The following is a 22,394-nucleotide window of genomic DNA, read 5'->3' on the forward strand; positions in this document are numbered from 1 at the left end:
ATTTTTAGTTTTCACTACTAATATCAGCCGTAACATTAATGGTCCGTATTCTCCCCGGACATTTGAAAAGATAATATTTGTTGTTATTTATTATCAAAATGTACAAGAAGTCGACAAAATCTCAGAAGGTTGCCAAGAAGTGGATGCCTTCTTCATCAGAACGACAAGCATCTTCCCAACAAAAAATCATCATTCCATTCAGACGTGGCCGTCAAGAGCACTCTTTGGACTCGGTTAATTTGGATCAGAAGTATGACCAACTCAGAAGAAAAAGAGAAGAGTTGATACGTTGTTGAAAGGAAACTATCGTCTTGCTCGAGCTCGATCTGAAGTTGACGCATACTTCGAAGAAGAAGACAAGTTACTGAATCAGCTGAGTAAAGTAGAGGCCAAACACGGTGGGACTGGTTGCTCTGAGGTAACAGAGAAATGTATTGACTACAAAAGTCTAACGGATCACAAATGCTACATTTTGAATCTTTTCGATCTAAAAGCAGCAGCATCAGCAAACAGAATGGTTTCGTTCGGAGAATTTTCAGTCTCCACATTCACTACATTGGCAGAATATGCTCCAAACACAGCAGTTCTAACGGACAGTACTCCTCAGGACAATGGCGTAAACCTTGTGAGCAGTGGCTCACAGAAAGAGAAAAGCGACAGGCCGACTCAAAACACAAATCAAGTGGGTAAATCTGGTAATTACTCATTGGAGAACAAGCTTGCAAGAGAGGAGGAGAAGAGATTGCTAAAGCTCCAGAAAGTTGAAGAAAGACAGGAGAAGGCCAAAAAGAAGGCCAACATCGAGTCGAAAAAGCTTCAAATGGAGTTTGAAAGAAAGCAAAGAGAGCACGAAGAACAGATGAGACAAGTTGAGGAAAAACTTCAACTTCGCTTGATGGAAGCCGAATTAGAAAGTTTTTCTGGAGAGACTTCTGACATATCTAAACAATCAAATGAAACAGAGTCTGATGACGAATTTTCCCCGAAAGAACTTCACGAGGAATACGATGAGTACGCAGAAATTCTCAAAGTTCAACTGCCAGAAGTGGAGCGTCCATCAAGTTCTTTTTTTTTAAGACAGATAGTTATTCGAGTCGTTTAACAAAGTATCGACAGCAGTACAGTTCAGGAGAAGAAATCGAAAATCCATTTGAGCAGCAAACAAGAATTCAAAGTACACCTCTGGGAAGCAGAGATAGACGATTTTCACCTGATAGATACGCCTATTCAAACTCATTCTTGTTTCCAAGGGACAACGGTAATGATATCTTTTCACAACCAACCAACAATGGTAACAGAAGTTTGCCAAAATTAAAATTGCGCGCATTTGATGGTAATCCATTGGATTGGCCTGAATGGAGTGGAATGTTTCTGTCGGCAATACACAGCAGCAGTATTAGTCGAGACGAGAAAATGAGCCATTTGAAGACATTGCTTGTTGGAAAAGCAAAACGAGCTGTCAATGGAATGGGCTACTCTGGAACAATGTACGATCAGGCTTGGAACACACTGCAAAGAAAGTTTGGCCAGCCTCATCACATTGTCTCTTCGCAACTTGCCAAAATTCAGAACTTCCCACAGGTTAGATTTAGCGACTTATCATCCTTGATAGAGTTTGCTGATACGATATCAACGTTTGTGAACATTCTACAGCAATTTGGGTACTCGAACGACTTGTTTTCTTCTAGTAACCTTGATATTGCGGTCAGTAAGTTGCCGTTAGATACAAAGCGTCGATGGTTTGCCTTTATAGAGGCCCCAACCAAAGCAAGAGGAATACCAAACCTGGTCGAGTTTAATAATTGGTTGCAAGAAGAAGCGCAAGTTCATGAGCGATTGGTTCATTGTGCGCCTACATCGTCAAAATTCGAAACACAAACGACAAAGTTCGGTAAGAAACCTGATTTCAAGAAAAGTCCAAAGCCCAGCGAGTCAGCCTTCAGTTCAAATGACGATAAAACTCAGACCGAAAACAAATGTCCTATCGAAGGTTCAAATCATAGGGTCTGGAACTGCGATAAGTTCAAGAACATGAAAATAGATGAACGATATAATGTCGTTAAAGAAAAGAAGCTATGTTTTTGTTGTCTTGCTGATAACCGTGCAGCAAAAGACTGTCCAAGGAAAAGAAATTGTGGCGCTAATGGCTGTGAGAAAACCCACAACAAGTTGCTTCACTACAAGAAAAGGTCGGAAAACTTGAAACCCATTAACAAGACAGAAGTGACTAATTTAACCAGCAATGTGGAGTCAATAAGAGGTTTAATGCAAATAGCACGTGTCAGAATCTTCGGAGATGAAGGACAAATCGAAGATACTCTTGCTGTTTGTGACACGGGGTCCACTCAGACGTGGGTGGATGAAGACTTGATAGAAAAGCTTGAATTACGTGGAGAACCAGTGTCGTTAAATGTTACTGGAATTCACGGCACACAAATTACAACATGCAGAGCGGTTCAGGCTACAATTGGGCCGGCTAACTGTATGCAAGACAAAGGAAAGCTACTCACAATTCACAGTCAAAAGAACTTGGAAATTGGAACAAGCGTTTACAATGTCCAGGAGATGAAAGCAAAGTCTCCCTACTTGAAGTGTGTGGGTTTCAAGCAGATCGATTTGAAGAAAGTTGCGATCATTCTAGGCCAGAATGCTTATGAACTGATTCGACCCGTCGAATACAAAAATGGCGGTGAGAACAAACCGTGGGCTATTAAGTTACCACTTGGATGGACAGTCAGTGGTCCAGTTCCAATTAATCAGCTAAAACTCAGCGCAGCGTGTCATGTAGCCAACAATGGCGACATAAAACTAGCTGAAGTTGTCAAGAAGTGGTGGGATATGGAGTCCTACGGAACACTTAAAGTTGCCGACAAGAGAACAAAAGAAGACAAACTAGCCACCGAGATTCTGAATTCAACGGTCAAATTCAACGGTGAACGATATGAAGTTGGTTTATTATGGAACGGTGAACAAGCAGCTTTATCCAATAACTTTTCATCAGCATTGGGACAACTTCGAGGGTTGCAGCGTCGATTACAGACAGACAAATTACTTAAAGTGAAATATACAGAAACAATTAACTCAGATCTTAGTAAAGGATATATCTCAATTCTTTCTAGCAGCGACTTGGCAGCAACAATCAATCAACAAGTCTGGTATGTACCACATCACCCAGTTTTGAATCCTCACAAACCCGACAAAGTGAGAAGAGTATGTAACGCAGCCAGCAAATTTCGCGGGACAAGTCTCAACGACATGCTTTTAGCAGGTCCGGATTTGCTAGCCAGTCTGATGGGAATCTTGGCACGATTCCGAGAGAATCGATATGTTTTGAGTGCCGACATTGAAGAAATGTTCCTTCAAGTTGAAGTCAAACCGGAAGATCGAAAGTTTCTACGGTTTCTATGGTCAGATGAAAACGATCAATTAGTAACGTATCAGTACAATAGACATATATTTGGCGCTAAATCGTCTCCAACTTGTGCAAACTTTGCGCTACAAAGATGTGCAACGGACAATGCTGAAAATTCAGATCGAGCTAGTTACATAGCGTGCCATAACTTCTATATGGATGATCTACTTGTCTCGCTGCAGAGTCGGGAAGAAGCTGCTGACGTCAAAGCAGAATTAATTGCTCTTTTAGCAAAAGGTGGTTTCAAACTAACTAAGTGGGCTACTAATTTTGATGAAGATGAAGTACATTACAAGGCCCTGACGATTCTTGGGTTAGAATGGAACAAAAAAACCGACACGCTGAAAGTATGCAGAGGTTTACAGTTTAAGCCTGAAAAATATTGGACCCAGCGAAAAGTGCTATCAATTGTCTCTAGCGTTTTTGATCCTTTGGGATTTCTAGCTCCATTTGTTATCCGTGGAAGAATAATCCTGAAAGGCATATGGCAGACAAGATGACAACAATGGGACTCATTTATCGACGAGAACCTCAGTGATCAATTCTCGGATTGGGTCGGAGAATTGAATGCCGGTGAAGTGTTTGAAGTCAGCAGATGGTATGAAACGTCGAGCGAAAACATTCGAAATGAATTGCACGTTTTCGGTGATGCTTCAGAGGACGCATTTTGTGCGGTAGCATATCTTGTAACAGAAAACAATTAATCAGAGCGTAAAGTATCCTTTATCATAGGAAAAGCCAGAGTTGCACCTGTAAAGCATCATACAATTCCAAAACTTGAGCTCATGGCAGCATTAACCGGAATCGACTGAAAGACACAATCATGAAGGAACACTCAATTCATTTCCATAAAGTTTTTATGTGGTCTGATTCTACAACAGTTATACAGTGGATAAGATTGAGCAACGAGAAACAGCCTACCTTTGTTGCAAACAGAGTAGCAGAAATACTCGACACTTCAACTGTGGACGAATGGCACCACGTGGAAAGTGCTAAGAATCCAGCCGACCTTGGAACAAGAGGTCTCAGCTTCGATGACATAGCCAACAGTAATTGGATCAAGGGCCCAGATTGTCTGCTACAACCGATCTTGTTAAACGAAGATAATCAGCTTCCAGCCGAGCAGGATATGAATGTTCAAGTTTACGTGGCAAACGAAGTAATTGGTGTAGTCGATTGGAAACGATACAGCCAATACAACCGATTGAGGCGAACAATTGCTTGGATTTTATCGCTTGCCAGAAAGAACTCTGAAGTGCATTCACTACTGGAAGAAGCTGCACAACTGATTTGGAAATTAGTTCAGCTGGAAGTCTATTCTAAAGAAATTGATGACTTGAAATCCGAGAAAACAGTTTCTTCAAACAGCAAAATTGTTTCCTTATCTCCATTCATTGATTCTAACGGTGACCTGAGAGCAAAAGGACGACTGAGGAGAACTAATTTACCATTCGAGACAAAACACCCAGTTATTTTGCCTAGCAAACATAGAGCAGTCGAATTGTTTCTGAGCTATCAGCACAAAATTTTTCATCACGAAGGGGTGGAGTATATTCGTAACGACGTACAGAAGAAAGTTTGGGTATTTGGATTAAGAAGCGCGCTGAGAGCAGTGAAACACAATTGTGTAACATGTCGACTGTTTACTAGCGGTAAAATTCCACAGATGAGTGATTTACCGACACACCGAGTGACGAATAATGTCCGGCCATTCACAAATACCGGTGTCGATTATTTCGGACCGTTTGAAGTAAAGATGTTCAGACGTACAATGAAGAAATGGGTGTGTCTCTTTACCTGCTTGAGTGTTAGAACTGTTCATCTGGAACTGGTTGACAGCTTGGACACTGAAGCTTGCATTGGTGCTGTTCATAGGTTCATTGCAAGAAGAGGTCAACCTCAGTCAATAATCTCTGACAATGGAACAAATTTTGTTGGAGCGGCTAGAGAGTTCAAGGAAGCATTCCAGGAGCTCAGGAAAGACGAAATAGCAAGTAGACTGGTAGAGGAGAGCATCAAGTGGACCTTCAACCCGCCTGCAGCTCCTCATTTTGGAGGTGTATGGGAACGTCTTGTGAAATCTTGCAAGAAAGCTTTGTACAACGTTCTCGGCAAACAGAGCTTAACTGAAGACAGACTTCGCACAGTACTCTGTGTAGTTGAGCAGTTAATGAACAACCGACCACTTACGGATGTTAGTGGAGATGTCACCGATTTACAGCCACTGACACCAAACCACTTTTTGATAGGTCAATTTAGCATTAATTGGCCAAATGCGTTGTTTTCTGGAACTACTGCGAGTTACAGAAAGCAGAGGTCAACATAGCATCCTAGTTGCCGTATGGAACCGTTGGATGTCTGAGTATTTGCCAAGCCTACAGCAGAGGACGAAGTGGGCCAAGGAGGAACTTATCGAGCCAAAAACTGGTGACCTGGTTTGGATAGTCGATAAGAATGTGCATCCATTCAACTTCCCGTTAGGAAGAATTAAAGAAGTTCATAAGAGTGACAACTAAATAGCCAGATCAGCGCTAGTAAAAACTGCAACGGGTAGCTACAAAAGACCTATTGTGAAGTTGATCACTGTAAATTGTGACCGCAAGTGATGTTATTTTTGGATTTGTGACCAAAAACTGGGCCGGCTATGTTGCGGTCAAAACTAATATTTTAAATTTTTCATATCAAATTATTAGATCGTTTTATGATGAGTATATAGCTATGCCCTCTACCGGCAATTCTCAGTTGCTAGAGCGACGGAATCGGGTCAAGTTCGATCAATAATGCATTTTTTAATATTTGAATTAATGTAAAAACATACTAAAATGTTGGAAAAAATAATATTTAACCTTTGTGCAAGACCGTCAAGGTCACTGGTGTATATTTCTCATATGTATTCTCATTCCCTTATGCGGTGCTTTTAGTTTCAATAGTTTTCATCTCAAGGTCACAACTTTTGTTTCCGATAGTCGGGTGACCTTGAAAAAGTGCTGTACTTTTGAAGTGCTCTAGCTCCTAGGGACTTGGATTTAGGACCCTGAAAGGGGGGTTGGGCATACTTTTCACTTGATACTCTAACCATTGGTGCTAGTCTCGATGCCCATTTCGTTCATCGACTTTGCAAATTCACCCTGAACGGCGGATTTTGCCTTTTTCGAATTCCATCTAGTTTTTGCCATGTAATTATATGATCAATTAGTTGCGTTGTGACAATACGCTTTCTAAATGTCACGAGCAATGCCAAGATTATGACAGCTTTTGATATGTGGGCGAATTCATACTTTCCATTTCAGTTATGAACAAACTTTAGTTAATATTTGAATAATACACTAACTTTTCCTGTTTTGAAGATTGCTTTGATGTCAAAAGTTGTGTCAGAAATGTTTTATGTTAGTTTTTGATGAACCTTCAATTATCACGCCATATTATGTTTAACGTTCAACTTCTCTACATAATCATTGTCTTAATATGGTTAATTTCATATTTACTTAATAATTTGCTATGTAAACAGATTAAATTCCTGAACAGAATACTCCCTTTAACTGTAAATGTCAGTTATGTAATGTTTAATTACCACTCGTAAATGTCATCTGGTGAACATATTTCTAACAGAGCGAGCATTAGTGTAATTGGAGTCAAGTTGTATGACTTTGAGTTACGAAATTCAAGTTATTTTCTTAAAGTTTTGCAGAAAATCCTAAGGAAATTACAGTCAAGAAAAGTTTCTAAAGCTTTAAACGAACCAGAACGTGCGTAAAGATATTTTTACTTTTTCACTACTAATATCAGCCGTAACAGCCGTTTGAGATTTCCTGTATAATGAAAGACTTAATTGGCTTTTTATGGGCAATTAGAGGAGCCGATATTCTGATTTGAGTAGGTATCGTATGCCTTAAAGGTCTTTGAAAACAGCTGTTTTCATATATGAAAAAACTTTTTATCTTCGCAGTTTTGTCTATTTGATACCTATTCTCGTTAATTACAAGTAATTTATGACATTTCTGGTGTCAAGGAGAGGTGTCACAAGGCATTGGTGTCACAAAATCTAATGTTTTTAAAGAATTTTTTAATGACTTTACTGTCTTTGACACGGAATTTCATAAATAAAAGCACAAAAGTAATAAAATTTTCGATTTTTTTTTCAGATCTGACGTTTTTTTTTGTAGACGTAAGTTATATTCTGGACAACAAAAGATCTCAAGGGAATAAACGAACCACTTTAGCCATTTTGTTTTGTAGCTAATGGCTTCCATGACTTTGGAATTTTTATCTAAAAAAATAAAAGTATTAATTGTTTTTGCCTTTCTTTTTCTTTTTTCTTCTACTTAATAACTAGCCTCTTTAATGAGAGTTCTCATAAAACATTATCGGTGTCCGAAAAAGGTGCAATCGAACATATTTTGAGGGGCAAAGTATGGCTTTACGGCATCGACAGGTTTTTCTAGCAAGTTTCACTTTATTTTTTGTTTTTTGTCTACATGATGTTCTTTTTGTAACCACATAAAAAATTGACTAACGACAGGTCTTAGCGGTCTCTTATAGAAATATAGAAAATCATAAACTTTCGGGATGATTTCGGTTAAATTCTAATTGTTTTCATTATTTTTAAATAATTGTTTTTGAGAAGTATCGTCGAATTTTTTTTTAATGTTTTTGTTATTTTTGTCTACTTGTTACCGACCCTTATTATGGACTGGTCCCATATCTTTTGTAGTGAAGCACAAGTTAACATGTTTAGTTTGAGTTTTATCCGACGCCATTTTGACTTTGTTATTAAGTTTCTTTTTGAAAATTGACTTTTTTTAAGATGGACATAAATTTCGGATGCAATTATTGTTTGTTATTGTTGTTTGTTGAATTTGCTGTTTGCCTTGACTCGCCTTATGAATAATGACACATCTCATCAACCTAATGCGTCCTTGTTTACTCCACTGAGTTATTCGCTTTAGAGGCTATCTTTTCGTTCCTACACAAGTCTTTTTTGAAAGTTACTTTTTTTTTTCATCTATTCTTCATTTGGTAGACAATTATGGCCACATTGAGGATCAGCGGGGTCGGAATCTGATGTGCAATTGCACATTATCGATCCTCTTTGTCGACTTTATAATGACAGGAGTGACATCAGACTCGAATTGAAGTCTTATCTCTTCTTGTGATCAATGACAGGGATTTATGCAAAACTGCTAATCGTCTTCTTAATCCAAAATTAGTCTTCACGGATATTTCGAAAGCTAATCGTTTCTGTAATTTGTAACAGGTTGTTATTTGTCTGCTTTGGGAAAATTTTCTTAAAGAACGTGAGAGGTAGCTTGCCAAAAATTGAACATAAATTAATTCCTTGAAACAAATTTGAGAAAAAATAGAGTTGTGTCAGAAAATCCGGAATTCACGACAAACAAGCCCGTCCTATCTTTCGTCTCAAAATATTGTAATGAAGCAAGTTATGATAAACAAAAGTAACAATTGTAATAAAAGATAACAAGAGGCAGAAATACGCAATGCCTCAGGTTAGATCTGAATTTGCCCTTTCAATGTTGGATGTAAACTCAGGAGAAATAATTTTTTAAAGTGGAAAAAACGCACATTTTTAACACTCGCCATCTTTTCCGAGGAGGTGAAAAGCTTGGGAAAGCAGTTTTGGAAGACATTTTTTTTGCTGAATTATAACTAATTTCGCTATTTCACTTTCTGTCAATTCTTAAGGTTTTACTTTCCTCTGAAATGATTGCCCTCATTTCCCACAGGGAGTCTATCAAACTTCAGATTTTCGTTTGCGCAAAAATGTGGTTATTTCTTGCAGTGATCACCTGACGACAGGGAACCTTGCTTTATTGCGACTTGAGAGGCCCTTTGACGATAGGAATGCTGTACTCAGTCTCAAAAGCAGTTCTGAGCTGAGGGCAGTCTCCGATCGGATCGCAAGTGACACACTTCTCTTCATCATAGGAACTGGTGGAGTTAACCACAATGATACAGGCACGCGGGCCGTAAGTTAAGTTTCATGTTTGAACTAATTGGAGAGAGTAATTGAATGGGGCGTTTCCCCGCCACTTTCCCGGTTAGAAGTCTTTAAAAAAAGAAGTATTTGATCAAACCATCAAAGGAATACTGTGGGAGATGGACTAAGGATGATCAATGTTAAAATGACGAAAGCAGGCTCTAAAAACGAGCTAATGTCTCATCATCCTGTGACCCCATTTCTTAGTAGTAAAGTTCATATATGCTGTCAAACAGATTACAGTGTATTTCCAAGCAGAATCCTTGTAATATTTCTAATGTTTAACGCAGGATCGTTTTGTAAATTGTAATATAAACATAGTCCGACAATCAGGGAATCACTATACATATATTAACTTAAACTCGCTATTATTTTGAACCAATTTTGATCCGCGTCCATATGCTGCGAGTGGTGAAAGTTCATGAATGAGCAATTTAGTGATTACCAGTTGGGTTTCCAAATGAGGCTTGAATCTATTTTTCCGATTAACATTTCATTCTTAAGACCAGATAAGGTAAAAAATGCGCTAGTATCTCAAAAAAGTTGATTTTCTTGCTTCTGAAATAAAGTTTGCTCGAAATTCAGCAGTCCTATAGACAGTTTTGGTTTGAAAATGAAGCTGAAAAAAAAACATTTTAAAACATGAAATCTATTTTTCAGAGGTACCAATTATTTGACCCCCCCCCCCCCACAGACACACCCAAAAAGCATATGGCAGCTCATGGTTGTCGAAATTTTGGTTGCAGATAGATGAAATTTGTTTCTGTCCTTGCTGTCCCATGGCTGTGAGTGAAATTTCTGTGACTGGTGTCAATGAAGTAAAAAGGAAAGGCTTGAAAATTAAAATAAAAGTTAATTTCAAAATATTTTCTAAAAATTTCGAGGAAAAAATGAAATAAACCTGAAGTTGTCTGGAATGGATTTTGCACTATAAAAGAACACTACAAAACTTTTTTTGCTGAGTTGACATTTGCTTTAACGAGGTCTCTAATAATACTGAATGAAAAACTTTCTTGGAATAATCAAATTTCATCAATTTCAGTCAAACAATCAACTATTTTTGGCAATTAAAAGCACTCATAATAACTTTTATATTTTACTACTTGAGAACCGGTACGACAACATTGGCAAAAATACAATTTAAAAATATTTAAGAGCCTTATCAAAAAAGTAGACTACTATCAGCCTAGTAACATTATGTCATTAGGTCTTATTTGGATCCAGATGGAAACTACGCTCAAGTTGAGAACACATGTTGGATTAGCAGATATAGGGAGGCAGCTATTCGTTGGACAAGTAGTTCATGTCGAATGCACATCGAATGCAATACTTCATAACGCCCCAGAGTTTGTTGCAGAGCAAATCCCAAAATGTCCCGGCTCTTCTCATGTTCCGCCGCGCCCAATCTCAAACTCCTATATCAGTCATAGATCCGGTTTAATATTTTGCCTATTCTGGAACACGTTTAAAGGAAAATTATTTAATTAGCTGAAATGGTGGTGTGCGAAGATGTGCTAATTTCGCTATTTCACTTTCTGTCTATTGTTAAGGTATTACTTTCCTCTGAAATAATTGCCCTCATTTCCCACAGGGAATCTATCAAACTTCAGATTTTCGATTGCACAAAAATGTGGTTATTTCTTGCAGTGATCACCTGACGACAGGGAACCTTGCCTTATTGCGACTTGAGAGGCCCTTTGACGATAGGAATGCTGTCCTCAGTCTCAAAAGCAGTTCTGAGTTGAGGGCAGTCTCCGGTCGGATTGCAAGTGACACACTTCTCTTATCATAGGAACTGGGGGAGTTAACCAAAATGATACAGGCACGAGGGCCTCAAGTTATATTTCATATTTGAATTATATTTGGAGAGATTTATGGAAGGGGGCGTTTCTCCGCCACTTTCCCGGTTAGAGAAAGAAATATTTGATCAAAACATCAAAGGAATACTGTGGGAGATTGACTAAGGATGATCAATGCTAAGGAGGGCAGGCTCTAAAAGCGAGCTAATGTCCTATCATCCTGTGACCCTATTTCTTAATAGTCAAAAATATATGCCGGCAAACAAATTATAGCGTAATTGCTAGCACATTCCTTGTAACATATCTAAGATTAAAGGTAGGATTGTTTTGTAAATATTCAGGGAATTGGTATATGAACATAGTACGACAATCAGGGAATCAGTGAACCTGTTTTCATTTGAACTTGTTCTTAATATGAGCGAGTGTGTGAAAATTCGCGAATATGCAATTAAGTGATTTCCAGTTGGGTTTCCAAATGAGGCTTAAGTATATGTTTCCGATTATCATTTCTTTCTCAAGACGAGATAAAGTAATTAATGCGCCAGTATCTCAAAAATATTTGTTTTTTTTTTGCTTCTGAAAGAAATTTTGCTCAAAATTCTGCAGTCCTGTAGACGGTTTTGGTTTGAAACTGAAGCTTAAACAAAACATTATTTTAAAATATGAAATCAGTTTCTCAGAGTTACCAATTTTTGAACTCGCTCCCTAAAAGCATATGGCAGCTCACGGCTGTTGAAATTTTGGTTGCAGGTAGATGAAAATTTGTTTCTATCCGTTCATGGCTATGATTGAAATTTCTGTGACTGGTATCAATGAAGTATCAGGCAAAAAAAGGCTTAACAATTAAAATAAAAATACATTCAAAAAACTCTGAACTGGATTTTGACTATAAAAGAACACTAAAAAAAACTTTTTTCTGTTGAGTTCCCAGTGATCCGATTCCCGGAAACCCTGCCGGGAAAGTCGGGAATACTATAATTTCTCGGCAATCTTGGTGGGAAACCCGGGAATTATTTTTTGTCCGGTTTTCTCCGTGGGAAACCCGGGAACCTTTCTTTCCCGGTAATCTTGGTAGGAAACCGGGGAATGTCAACTTTTCCAATGATATCAACCGGAAGAAAGGGAATAGTAAGTTTTTTAATTAGTTAAGCTGGTAACACGTTTACGTTGACGTTTTCTGGCCAAGCAAGAGATTGTCGATTCGATTAGTAACAAGTTCGATTAGTGAAGTTTTCGAGAATCACTTGTACCCTTGTTTTTTATCAAGTGTGCGGTTATTTTTAGAATCCAGCTCGTTCTCAGCTAGCCAAATTCGGTGAAAGAGTTCGATTTTTGATAATTCTTCATCGAAAACAGTTTCAAAATTAATCAAATAAGAACCGTTGTTTCGCTACTGAGTTCTTTTTTGATGTCAAATACAGTTGTTGTACTAGAACAGCCTGGCAAAAAAAACTTGAAGAGCTAATTTCAAAATTTTTTGTTTGGCAGAAATTTAACGTTAAAAGAATTTATTTTTTTCATTGGGACATTTTTGAAGTTTTGAACTGGGTCGTTTATTCGCCTTTCAAGTCTAGGAATCTACTACAATCAACAGCTTATACATTTTCGACAGTTTTCTCTTTTTGGTGTTTTCCGTAATTTCCAGTGAGTTCGTTTTTTTGAAAACACACACAACATCCTGGTCTTAATGGCGAGGTGGGAATTTTTTCCCACTTCGCGATAGAGGTCTTCGGTGTCCAGTAGATACGCAGTGCACTTAGATTGCATCCAGAATTACGTCCGAGGGGCCTTTGATAGCCATTTTGCAGATATTTTCGAGAAAATTAGGCCTCAGCGTAGCCTAGAAATCGGGGGACGTTTCAACTGTTTGACGATTTCTCCAAAGCTACTGCATTAAAGTGAACAAACCTAGGTGCGTTTGGTTAGGGTTAGGTTTAGGGTTAGGGTTTTCCACGATTTCATCAAATTTCTGTGGATGTTGGTTATGTCAAAACACACACAACATCATAACCTTCATGGTGAGGTGGGAAATTTTTTCCCACCTATTGGGTGGTTTTTATAACGGGGATGGTAAAAAAGTTGATCAGGTTCAAACTTGAAAAAAGTCGAAAATTTGGTCCTGTTGGGTCATCACAAAATTCGTACCGCAGAATATCGGATTTAGGCTGCATGTGTAGTTTCGCTATGTTCCTCAGATAGTTGGGTATAGTTCCTTCATGCTTGCTCCTTTTTAGTTGATTTTTTGAATCAATCTTATCAAAAAAGTTATTATGAGGTAAATTTGAAAACCTAATTTCTTCAAAGCGTTTTTATGAACTGATGCTTTCGTTCTCATACTGGGCATTGTTATTAATTGACAAATGTGTTTTTTACGGTTCAGTTGATGGAGTCCAGAAGCTCTTTCAATCCTAGAACAGGTCTTATTAGGTTCTGAGGAACCTTTTGCATTGCTTATCTTTAAATTTGTGTCTTTTCAGACCGAAAGTCAGGTTTCAGTTTACTGTTTTTTTGATATCCTGAATTACTCAATCAAATTGAACAAAAGAGGTGGTATTTTGTTTTTATTGAGCTGTTCTTGCTAGTCCTTTTCATTCTAATTTTTGTAGGGGCCTTAGCAAATAACAATGAAGTTGTAAACGAAGTTTTTTTCGTCGAACAAAAAAGGCACTCAGTTATTTGGGACTTTTTTATTTCTCTGTCAATTAACAATCAAAATAGATAAATTATAACGCCTTCTCTTCCCCTCAAGCACATCTTCGATGGAATTGTTAGAATTCTTCTTTAAAAAAAATTGTGGAACGGTAATTTAACAGTGACTGCTGGAAAACACAACATTTCTCAAATTTTAGTCGCTTTTTGTTGTTTTGAGCGAAGAACAGGTTTTTTGGCGTGCATTTTGTGTTTTATATGCAGAATTTAGGTCCCTGGATCCACTTGTTTCAAATAACGAGGTTAATGCAACAATTTTTCTTTTTTCACGGTTTCATCAAATTTCTGTGGATGTTGTTTTATGTCAAAACACACAAAACATCATAACCTTCATGGTGAGGTGGGAAATTTTTTCCCATCTCCCCATGAAGGTTTTCCGTGATCCAGAACGTCGAAGTGGAGCAAAATCACACCCACAAATTAGCCGGCAACTCTTTTTCAAGTTGTTTTACGTCAGTTCCGGAGATTTTGGTCTTCGATTTCAGCCCAAAAAATGGAGTACAAAACAGTTGTTTGTTAATATCTCCCAAAGTACTGGACCAAATTAAACGGGAGTGGTCGCATTTTGTTAGAGCTTAAACCCTCTTGCTTGCAATGTGTGGTTAGTTTCTCAAATCAGCGTAATCAAAAAGTTATTAATGTTTAAAGTCCAAAAATGTCGTATTTTCGGTCTATCCTGGGTGACCCAAATTTCGGTACAACAAAACAGCTGATTTGCGGAATAAATGTTAGTGTTTTAGAATCCTCAGTTAGTGGGGAGTATCCCCATATATATTTTCGATAGCGTTTTACGGAATTGTGAATGTCAAATTTGGCTCTGACGTCAGGTGACCCCGCTTTTCTGGTCATTTGGCAGGGTACCTATTTTTTGCTAAAACTTCTTCTAGAGTGCACCGATTGTGCGCATTTTATAATATGATGCGTATCTCAAGCAGTGCTACAAACTGTGTTGTTTCGCCTCGGTTTTAGCCCCAGAAGCGGTTGACACCATCCGGTTGACACCATTGACACCTTGAAGCTTTGAACTATGTTTTAAAAGTTTGTGTTTTGAAATCCTCAGGTAGTGGGGAGTCTCCCCATATATATTTTGTAGGGATTTTTCCGTAGCTAAGATGGTCAATTTTTGGTCTGCAAGTCACCTCTCCTCGTTTCTGACGAGATTGGTACAGTACCTTAACTATGCAATATATCCTTGTAGAATGGACCGATTGCGATGATCTTTTGACAAAAGGCGTATCATAAGCAGTATGGTTTCTGATCCTAGTTTGGTGTTTTTTCGTTGGGCCAGTTTTGAAATATTGACTATCAAAGATATCCCCAGTTTGGCCTGTTGAAACAGGAGAACAGAAGCTGTGACTTGAGTTACGGACCTGTGGATCGTACTTTGAGATCTTTTAGTAGCTTGCTAGACTCAGTGTATGCCAGTGATACTGCCAGCAAATTTTGGTCATTTTAGTCGAGTGAGTTATTTGACTTTTTAGTGAGTGAGTTGGTGATTTTGGACGTCCGAGATCCATTTTTTGGTCATTTGGTACCAACGGCTCGATCGTTAATAACTCTCCCTGCAGTATTCGTTTTCCTATTGAGTTGCACACTTAGAGAGCTCATTCTGTGTGCTTTCTTTTGATATAATGAAACCTGAAAAAATACTCTCCAGAAGTTGTAAATTTGTGTACGAGAATGGGAAACGTCCCAATTTCCGATCGGACTCGGTCAGTTTTTGCTAATAACTCTGTGTAGAGAAGGAACTTTTTCATTTTGTTTAGTGATATTGTTAGCTTAAATCAAGACGGTTTCAATGGTATACATGCCGTATTGTTCTGATTTTGAAAAAGTTGTGAAAATGGCCCGCGAGCAAACCCTAATCTTTGACATTTTGATTTTCTGAGGTAATCGTTATCGTTATGTAAGGAGAGTTATCGTTATGTAGGGAGAGTTAATAACGGATCTTCTCTAGTTGTGACCCCCTTCCCAGTACATTATTCGACCCCCAGTTGCAGAGCACGTGTCACAACATAGTAAACCAGTATGTAAAATATTTGTTTATTTTAATATAAAACTATTATTCTAAGGTGAGGGCCTCGGGCCCGCATGAGGTGCACACCCCCTGCCCCGTTGTGACGCCGGTTTGTCGATTTCCCCCCGCTGGGCTTTTGTGCATCTCATGTTGGGGACGTCTTCGGTCTGATTTATAAAAGTTAGGTTTTCGTACAGAAGTTCACGATTATTTCAAATAAGTAATTTTAAAAATAAGTCTTTTTGTTTAGGTCATAGAGTCATCCAAATTAAAACAAACTCGGGATGGTTTATCCCACGTGTACCTAAAAAAAAACAAAAAAAGTTTTTGCGATAGCTTGCGTAGGAAAAAAGTTTTCATACGAAAATTTGCGATGATTTCCGATATTTATTTTTCAAATATCGTCTTTTTCATCGGGTCAAGGATCTGTTAAAATCGAACCAAACTGGGCATGGAGTATACCACGGGTACATAGATGGTAACACAAAAAGAGTTTTTAAAATAGCTTGCCTAGGAAAAACGTTAATTTTTCATACGGAAGTTTGCGAATTTCGCGAATAACGATTTTTAAAATTAGGTCTTTTTCATCGGGTCAAGGAAATGTCCAAATTGAACCAAACTCGGTATAGAGTAAGCCCTGTGTTTTAAGAGTCTGAAATGCCAAGAATTTTTAGCTTGCCTAGAAAAAAATTGGTTTTTCATACGGAAAATTTGCTATTATTTCCAATATTTATTTTTAAAATATAGTATTTTTCATCGGGTCAAGGATTTGTTCAAATCGAACCAAATTTGGCATAGAGTATACCACGGGTACCTAGATGGTAAAACAAAACGAAATTTTGCTATAGTTTGCTTAGGAAAAAAGTTAGTTTTTCATACGGAAATTTGCGAATTTCGTAAAAAACGAATTTTAAAAATAGGTCTTTTTCAGCGGGTCAAGGACTTGTCCATATTGAATCAATCTGGGTATGGAGTATACCACGGGTACCTATATTGTAAAACAAGAAGAATTTTTGATATAGCTTGCATAGAAAAAAGTTAGGTTTTCATACGTAAATTTGCGATTAATTCGAATAAATAATTTTAAAAGTTTTTAAAAATAGGTCTTTTTGAATAGGTCATAGAGTTGTTCAAATTAAACAAAACTTGATATGGAGTATCCCACGAGTACGTAGAGTGTAAAACAAAAAGAGTTGATGTGATAGCTTGCGTAGAAAAGAAGCTATTTTTTCCCACTGAAATTTGCGATTATTTCAAATAAGTAAATTTAAGTATAATTCTTTTTGATTGAGTCATAGAGTTGTTGAAGTCGAACCAAACTTGGTATGGAGTGTCCCACGTGTACGTAGAGTGTAAAACAAAAAGAGTTGATGTAATAGCTTGCGTAGAAAAGAAGTTAATTTTTCCCACGGAATTTTGCGATTATTTCAAATAAGTAAATTTAAGTATAATTCTTTTTGACTGAGTCATAGAGTTGTTGAAATCAAACCAAACTTGGTATGGAGTATCCCATGTGTAGGTAGAGTGTACGCTGAAAATAAATTTTCCTATTGCTTGCCTAAAAAAGAAGTTAAGATTTCAAAATGATTTTTGAGATTATTTCCAATATTTTCAAATAGTTTTCAAATATAGTGTTTTTCATCTGGTCAAGGAGTTGTTCAAATCGAACCAGACTTGGTATAGAGTATCCCCTGTGTAGCTAGAGTCTAAAACAAAAAGAATTTCTGGTATAGCTTGTGTAGAAAAAAAGTTGGTTTTTCTTACCAAAGTTTGCGAATTTCGCGATTAGCGAATTTTAAAATTAGGTCTTTTCATCGGGTCAAGGAGTTGTCCACATTACTAATGTTAATGCTTTTCAGCTTCAGATATGAACTTGATGCCTTTGCGTGAAGGGTATAAAATTCCCAAGAAGACACCGTGCGCCTTCAAATCCGAATCGATAGAAATCTACGAACCAGTTGAGGTTTATTTTTTTTCTTTCGTTAACGTATGCTTTTTCTCGCTTTTTGGCGCAAAACACAATTATAATAGTCCAACCAGTTCCGAATCTGCAAAAGATTTGGTCAGAAAAAGTGTATTGGATGAAAAGTTGGAATGTGGTGGAAATTGCAATTCGCCGTATATGTCTCTAAGATTTTCTGTACAAGTCTCAATGTTTTCGTTAATGTTTGCTTTTTTCTCGCTTTTTGGCAAAAAACACAAAAATATTAGTCCAACCAGTTTTGAATCTGCAAAAGATATGGTCAGAATAAGTGTTTTGGAAGAAAAGTTGGGTTTGTGGTGGAAATTACAATTTGCCGAATAAGACTATAAAATTTTCCGTACAAGTCTCAATGTTTTCGTTAATGTTTGCTTTTTCTCGGTTTTTGGCACAAAACGCAAACATATTAGTCCAACCAGTTTTGAATCTGCAAAAGATATGGTCAGAATAAGTGTTTTGGAAGAAAAGTTGGGTTTGTGGTGGAAATTACAATTTGCCGAATAAGACGCTAAAATTTTCCGTACAAGTCTCAATGTTTTCGTTAATGTTTGCTTTTTCTCGGTTTTTGGCACAAAACGCAAAAATACTTGTCCAAGCAGTTCTGAATCTGCAAAATATTTGGTCAGAATAAGTGTTTTGGAAGAAAAGTTGGGTTTGCGGTGGAAATTACAATTTGCCGAATAAGACGCTAAAATTTTCCGTACAAGTCTCAATATTTTCGTTTATGTTTGCTTTGTCTCGCTTTTTGGCGCAAAACACAATTACAATAGTTCAATCAGTTCTGAGTCTGCAAAATTTTTGGTCATAATAAGTGTTTTGGATGAAAAGTCGGAAAGTGGTGGAAATTGCAATTCGCCGTATATGTCTCTAAGATTTTCTGTACAAGTCTTAATGTTTTCGTTAATGTTTGCTTTTTCTCACTTTTGTCGCAAAACGCAAACATATTAGTCCAACCAGTTCTGAATCTGCAAAAGAATTGGTCAGAATCGTTGTTTTGGAAGAAAAGTTGTTTTTCTGATGGAAATCAGAATTTGCCGTATAAGACGCTAAAATTTATAGTCTCAATGTTTTCGTTAATATGCTTTTTTCTCGCTTTTTGGCGCAAAACGCAAACATATTAGTCCAACCAGTTCTGAATCTGCAGAAGAATTGGTCAGAATCGGTGTTTTGGAAGAAAAGTTGTATTTCTGATGGAAATCACAATTTGCCGTATAAGACGCTAAAATTTTCCGTACAAGTCTCAATGTTTTCGTTAATGTTTGCTTTTTCTCGGTTTTTGGCACAAAACGCAAACACACTAGTCCAACCAGTTTTGAATCTGCAAACGATACGATTAGAATAAGTGTTTTGGAGGAATAGTTGGAATGTGGTGGAAATTGCAATTCGCCGTATATGTCTCTAAGATTTTCTGTACAAGTCTCAATGTTTTCGTTAATGTTTGCTTTTTCTCACTTTTTGTCGCAAAAAGCAAACATATAAGTCCAACCAGTTCTGAATCTGCAAAAGAATTGGTCAGAAAAGCAAACATATAAGTCCAACCAGTTCTGAATCTGCAAAAGAATTGGTCAGAATCGGTGCTTTGGAAGAAAAGTTTTATTTCTGATGGAAATTACAATTTGCATTATAAGACGCTAAAATTTTCCGTACAAGTCTCAATGATTTCGTTAATGTTTGCTTTTTCTCGGTTTTTTGCACAAAACGCAAACAAACTAGTCCAACCAGTTTTGAATCTGCAAACGATACGGTTAGAATAAGTGTTTTGGAGGAAAAGTTAGATTTGTGGTGGAAATTGCAATTTCGCGCACAAGACGCTAAAAATTAAAGTATCAATATTTTCGTTAACTTTTGCATTTTCTCGCTTTTTGGCGCAAAACGCAATTATAGTAGTCCAACCAGTTCTGAATCTGTCAAAGCTTTGGTCAGAATAAGTGTTTTGGATGAAAAGTTGGAATGTGGTGGAAATTGCAATTCGCCGTATATGTCTCTAAGATTTTCTGTACAAGTCTCAATGTTTTCGTTAATGTTTGCTTTTTCTCACTTTTTGTCGCAAAACGCAAACATATTAGTCCAACCAGTTCTGAATCTGCAAAATAATTGGCCAGAATCGGTGTTTTGGAAGAAAAGTTGTTTTTCTGATGGAAATCAGAGTTTGCCGTATAAGACGCTAAAATTTAAAGTCTCAATGTTTTCGTTAATGTTTGTTTTTTCTCGCTTTTTGGCGCAAAATGCAAACATATTAGTCCAACCAGTTCTGAATCTGCAAAAGAATTGGTCAGAATCGGTGTTTTGGACGAAAAGTTGTATTGCTGATGGAAATCACAATTTGCCGTATAAAACGCTAAAATTTAAAGTCTCAATGTTTTCAATTATGTTTGCTTTTTCTCGCTTTTTGTCGCAAAACGCAAACATGCTAGTCCAAACAGTTCTGAATCTGCAAAAGAATTGGTCAGAATCGGTGTTTTGGAAGAAAAGTTGTATTTCTGATGGAAATCACAAATTGCCGTATAAGACGCTAAAATTTAAAGTCTCAATGTTTTCAATTATGTTTGCTTTTTCTCGCTTTTTGTCGCAAAACGCAAATATATTAGTCCAAGCAGTTCTGAATCTGCAAAAGATATGGTCAGAATTGGTGTTTTGGAGGAAAAGTTATATTTGTGGTGGAAATTGCAATTTGGCGCACAAGACGCTAAAATTTAAAGTCTCAATATTTTCGTTAACGTTTGCTTTTTCTCGCTTTTTGGCGCAAAATGCAAACATATTAGACCAACCAGTTCTGAATCTGCAAAAGAATTGGTCAGAATCGGTGTTTTGGAAGAAAAGTTGTATTTCTGATGGAAATTACAATTTGCTGTATAAGACGCTAAAATTTTCCGTACAAGTCTCAATGTTTTCGTTAATGTTTGCTTTTTCTCGGTTTTTGGCACAAAACGCAAACGTACTAGTCCAACCAGTTTTGAATCTGCAAACGATATGGTCAGAATAAGTCTTTTGGAGGAAAAGTTAGATTTGTGGTGGAAATTGCAATTTCGCGCACAAGACGCTAAAAATTAAAGTCTCAATATTTTCGTTAACGTTTGCTTTTTCTCGCTTTTTGGCGCAAAACACAATTATAATAGTCCAACCAGTTCTGAATCTGCAAAAGATTTGGTCAAAATAAGTGTTTTGGATGAAAAGATGGAATGTGGTGGAAATTGCAATTCGCCGTTTATGTCTCTAAGATTTTCTGTACAAGTCTCAATTCTTTCGTTAATGTTTGCTTTTTCTCACTTTTTGTCGCAAAACGCAAACATATTAGTCCAACAAGTACTGAATCTGCAAAAGAAATGGTCAGAATCGGTGTTTTGGAAGAAAAATTATTTTTCTGATGGAAATCAGAATTTGCCGTATAAGACGCTAAAATTTAAAGTCTCAATGTTTTCGTTAATGTTTGTTTTTTCTCGCTTTTTGGCGCCAAACGCAAACATATTAGTCCAACCAGTTCTGAATCTGCAAAAGAATTGGTCAGAATCGGTGTTTTGGAAGAAAAGTTGTATTTCTGATGGAAATCACAATTTGCCGTATAAGACGCTAAAATTCAAAGTCTCAATGTTTTCAATTATGTTTGCTTTTTCTCGCTTTTTGTCGCAAAACGCAAACATATTAGTCCAACCAGTTCTGAATCTGCAAAAGAATTGGTCAGAATCGGTGTTTTGGAAGAAAAGTTGTATTTCTGATGGAAATCACAATTTGCCGTACAAGACGCTAAAATTTAAAGTCTCAATGGTTTCAATTATGTTTGCTTTTTCCCGCTTTTTGTCGCAAAACGCAAACATATTAGTCCAAGCAGTTCTGAATCCGCAAAATTGTTGGTCAGATTAAGTCTTTTGGAAGAAAAGTTGTATTTCTGATGGAAATTACAATTTGCCGTATAAGACGCTAAAATTTTCCGTACAAGTCTCAATGTTTTCGTTAATGTTTGCTTTTTCTCGGTTTTTGGCACAAAACGCAAACATACTAGTCCAACCAGTTTTGAATCTGCAAATGATATGGTCAGAATAAGTGTTTTGGAGGAAAAGTTAGATTTGTGGTGGAAATTGCAATTTCGCGCACAAGACGCTAAAAATTAAAGTCTCAATATTTTCGTTAACGTTTGCTTTTTCTCGCTTTTTGGCGCAAAACACAATTATAATAGTCCAACCAGTTCTGAATCTGCAAAAGATTTGGTCAGAATAAGTGTTTTGGATGAAAAGTTGGAATGTGGTGGAAATTGCAATTCGCCGTATATGTCTCTAAAATTTTCTGTACAAGTCTCAATGTTTTCGTTAATGTTTGCTTTTTCTCACTTTTTGTCGCAAAACGCAAACATATTAGTCCAACTAGTTCTGAATCTGCAAAAGAATTTGTCAGAATCGGTGTTTTGAAAGAAAAGTTGTTTTTCTGATTGAAATCAGAATTTGCCGTATAAGACGCTAAAATTTAAAGTCTCAATTTTTTCGTTAATG

At 37.1% G+C, this 22,394-nt stretch overlaps 1 protein-coding gene across 1 annotated transcript; it reads left to right on the forward strand.

Moving 5' to 3' along the window:
* The first annotated feature begins 514 nt into the window (after positions 1 to 514).
* LOC142345913 (uncharacterized) lies at positions 515 to 5,738 on the forward strand. The gene is made up of 3 exons (XM_075398363.1): positions 515 to 1,030; positions 1,078 to 3,725; positions 4,349 to 5,738. The coding sequence occupies exons 1-3, from the start codon at positions 515 to 517 to the stop codon at positions 5,736 to 5,738; spliced, it is 4,554 nt and encodes a 1,517-aa protein (XP_075254478.1).
* Positions 5,739 to 22,394: the final 16,656 nt, after the last annotated feature.

Source organism: Convolutriloba macropyga, chromosome 9 (assembly GCF_964194025.1).
Source record: "Convolutriloba macropyga chromosome 9, txConMacr16.3, whole genome shotgun sequence".
Lineage (NCBI taxonomy): Eukaryota > Metazoa > Xenacoelomorpha > Acoela > Convolutidae > Convolutriloba > Convolutriloba macropyga.

Excerpts from the sequence above, each read along its gene's own strand:
- LOC142345913 (XM_075398363.1), top strand. The coding sequence starts at position 515 with ATGGTTTCGTTCGGAGAATTTTCAGTCTCCACATTCACTACATTGGCA. Across the intron at positions 1,031-1,077 it reads AGTACGCAGAAATTCTCAAA|ACAGATAGTTATTCGAGTCG; the intron begins GTTCAACTGCCA and ends TTTTTTTTTAAG. Across the intron at positions 3,726-4,348 it reads AAGGCCCTGACGATTCTTGG|AGTAGCAGAAATACTCGACA; the intron begins GTTAGAATGGAA and ends TGTTGCAAACAG.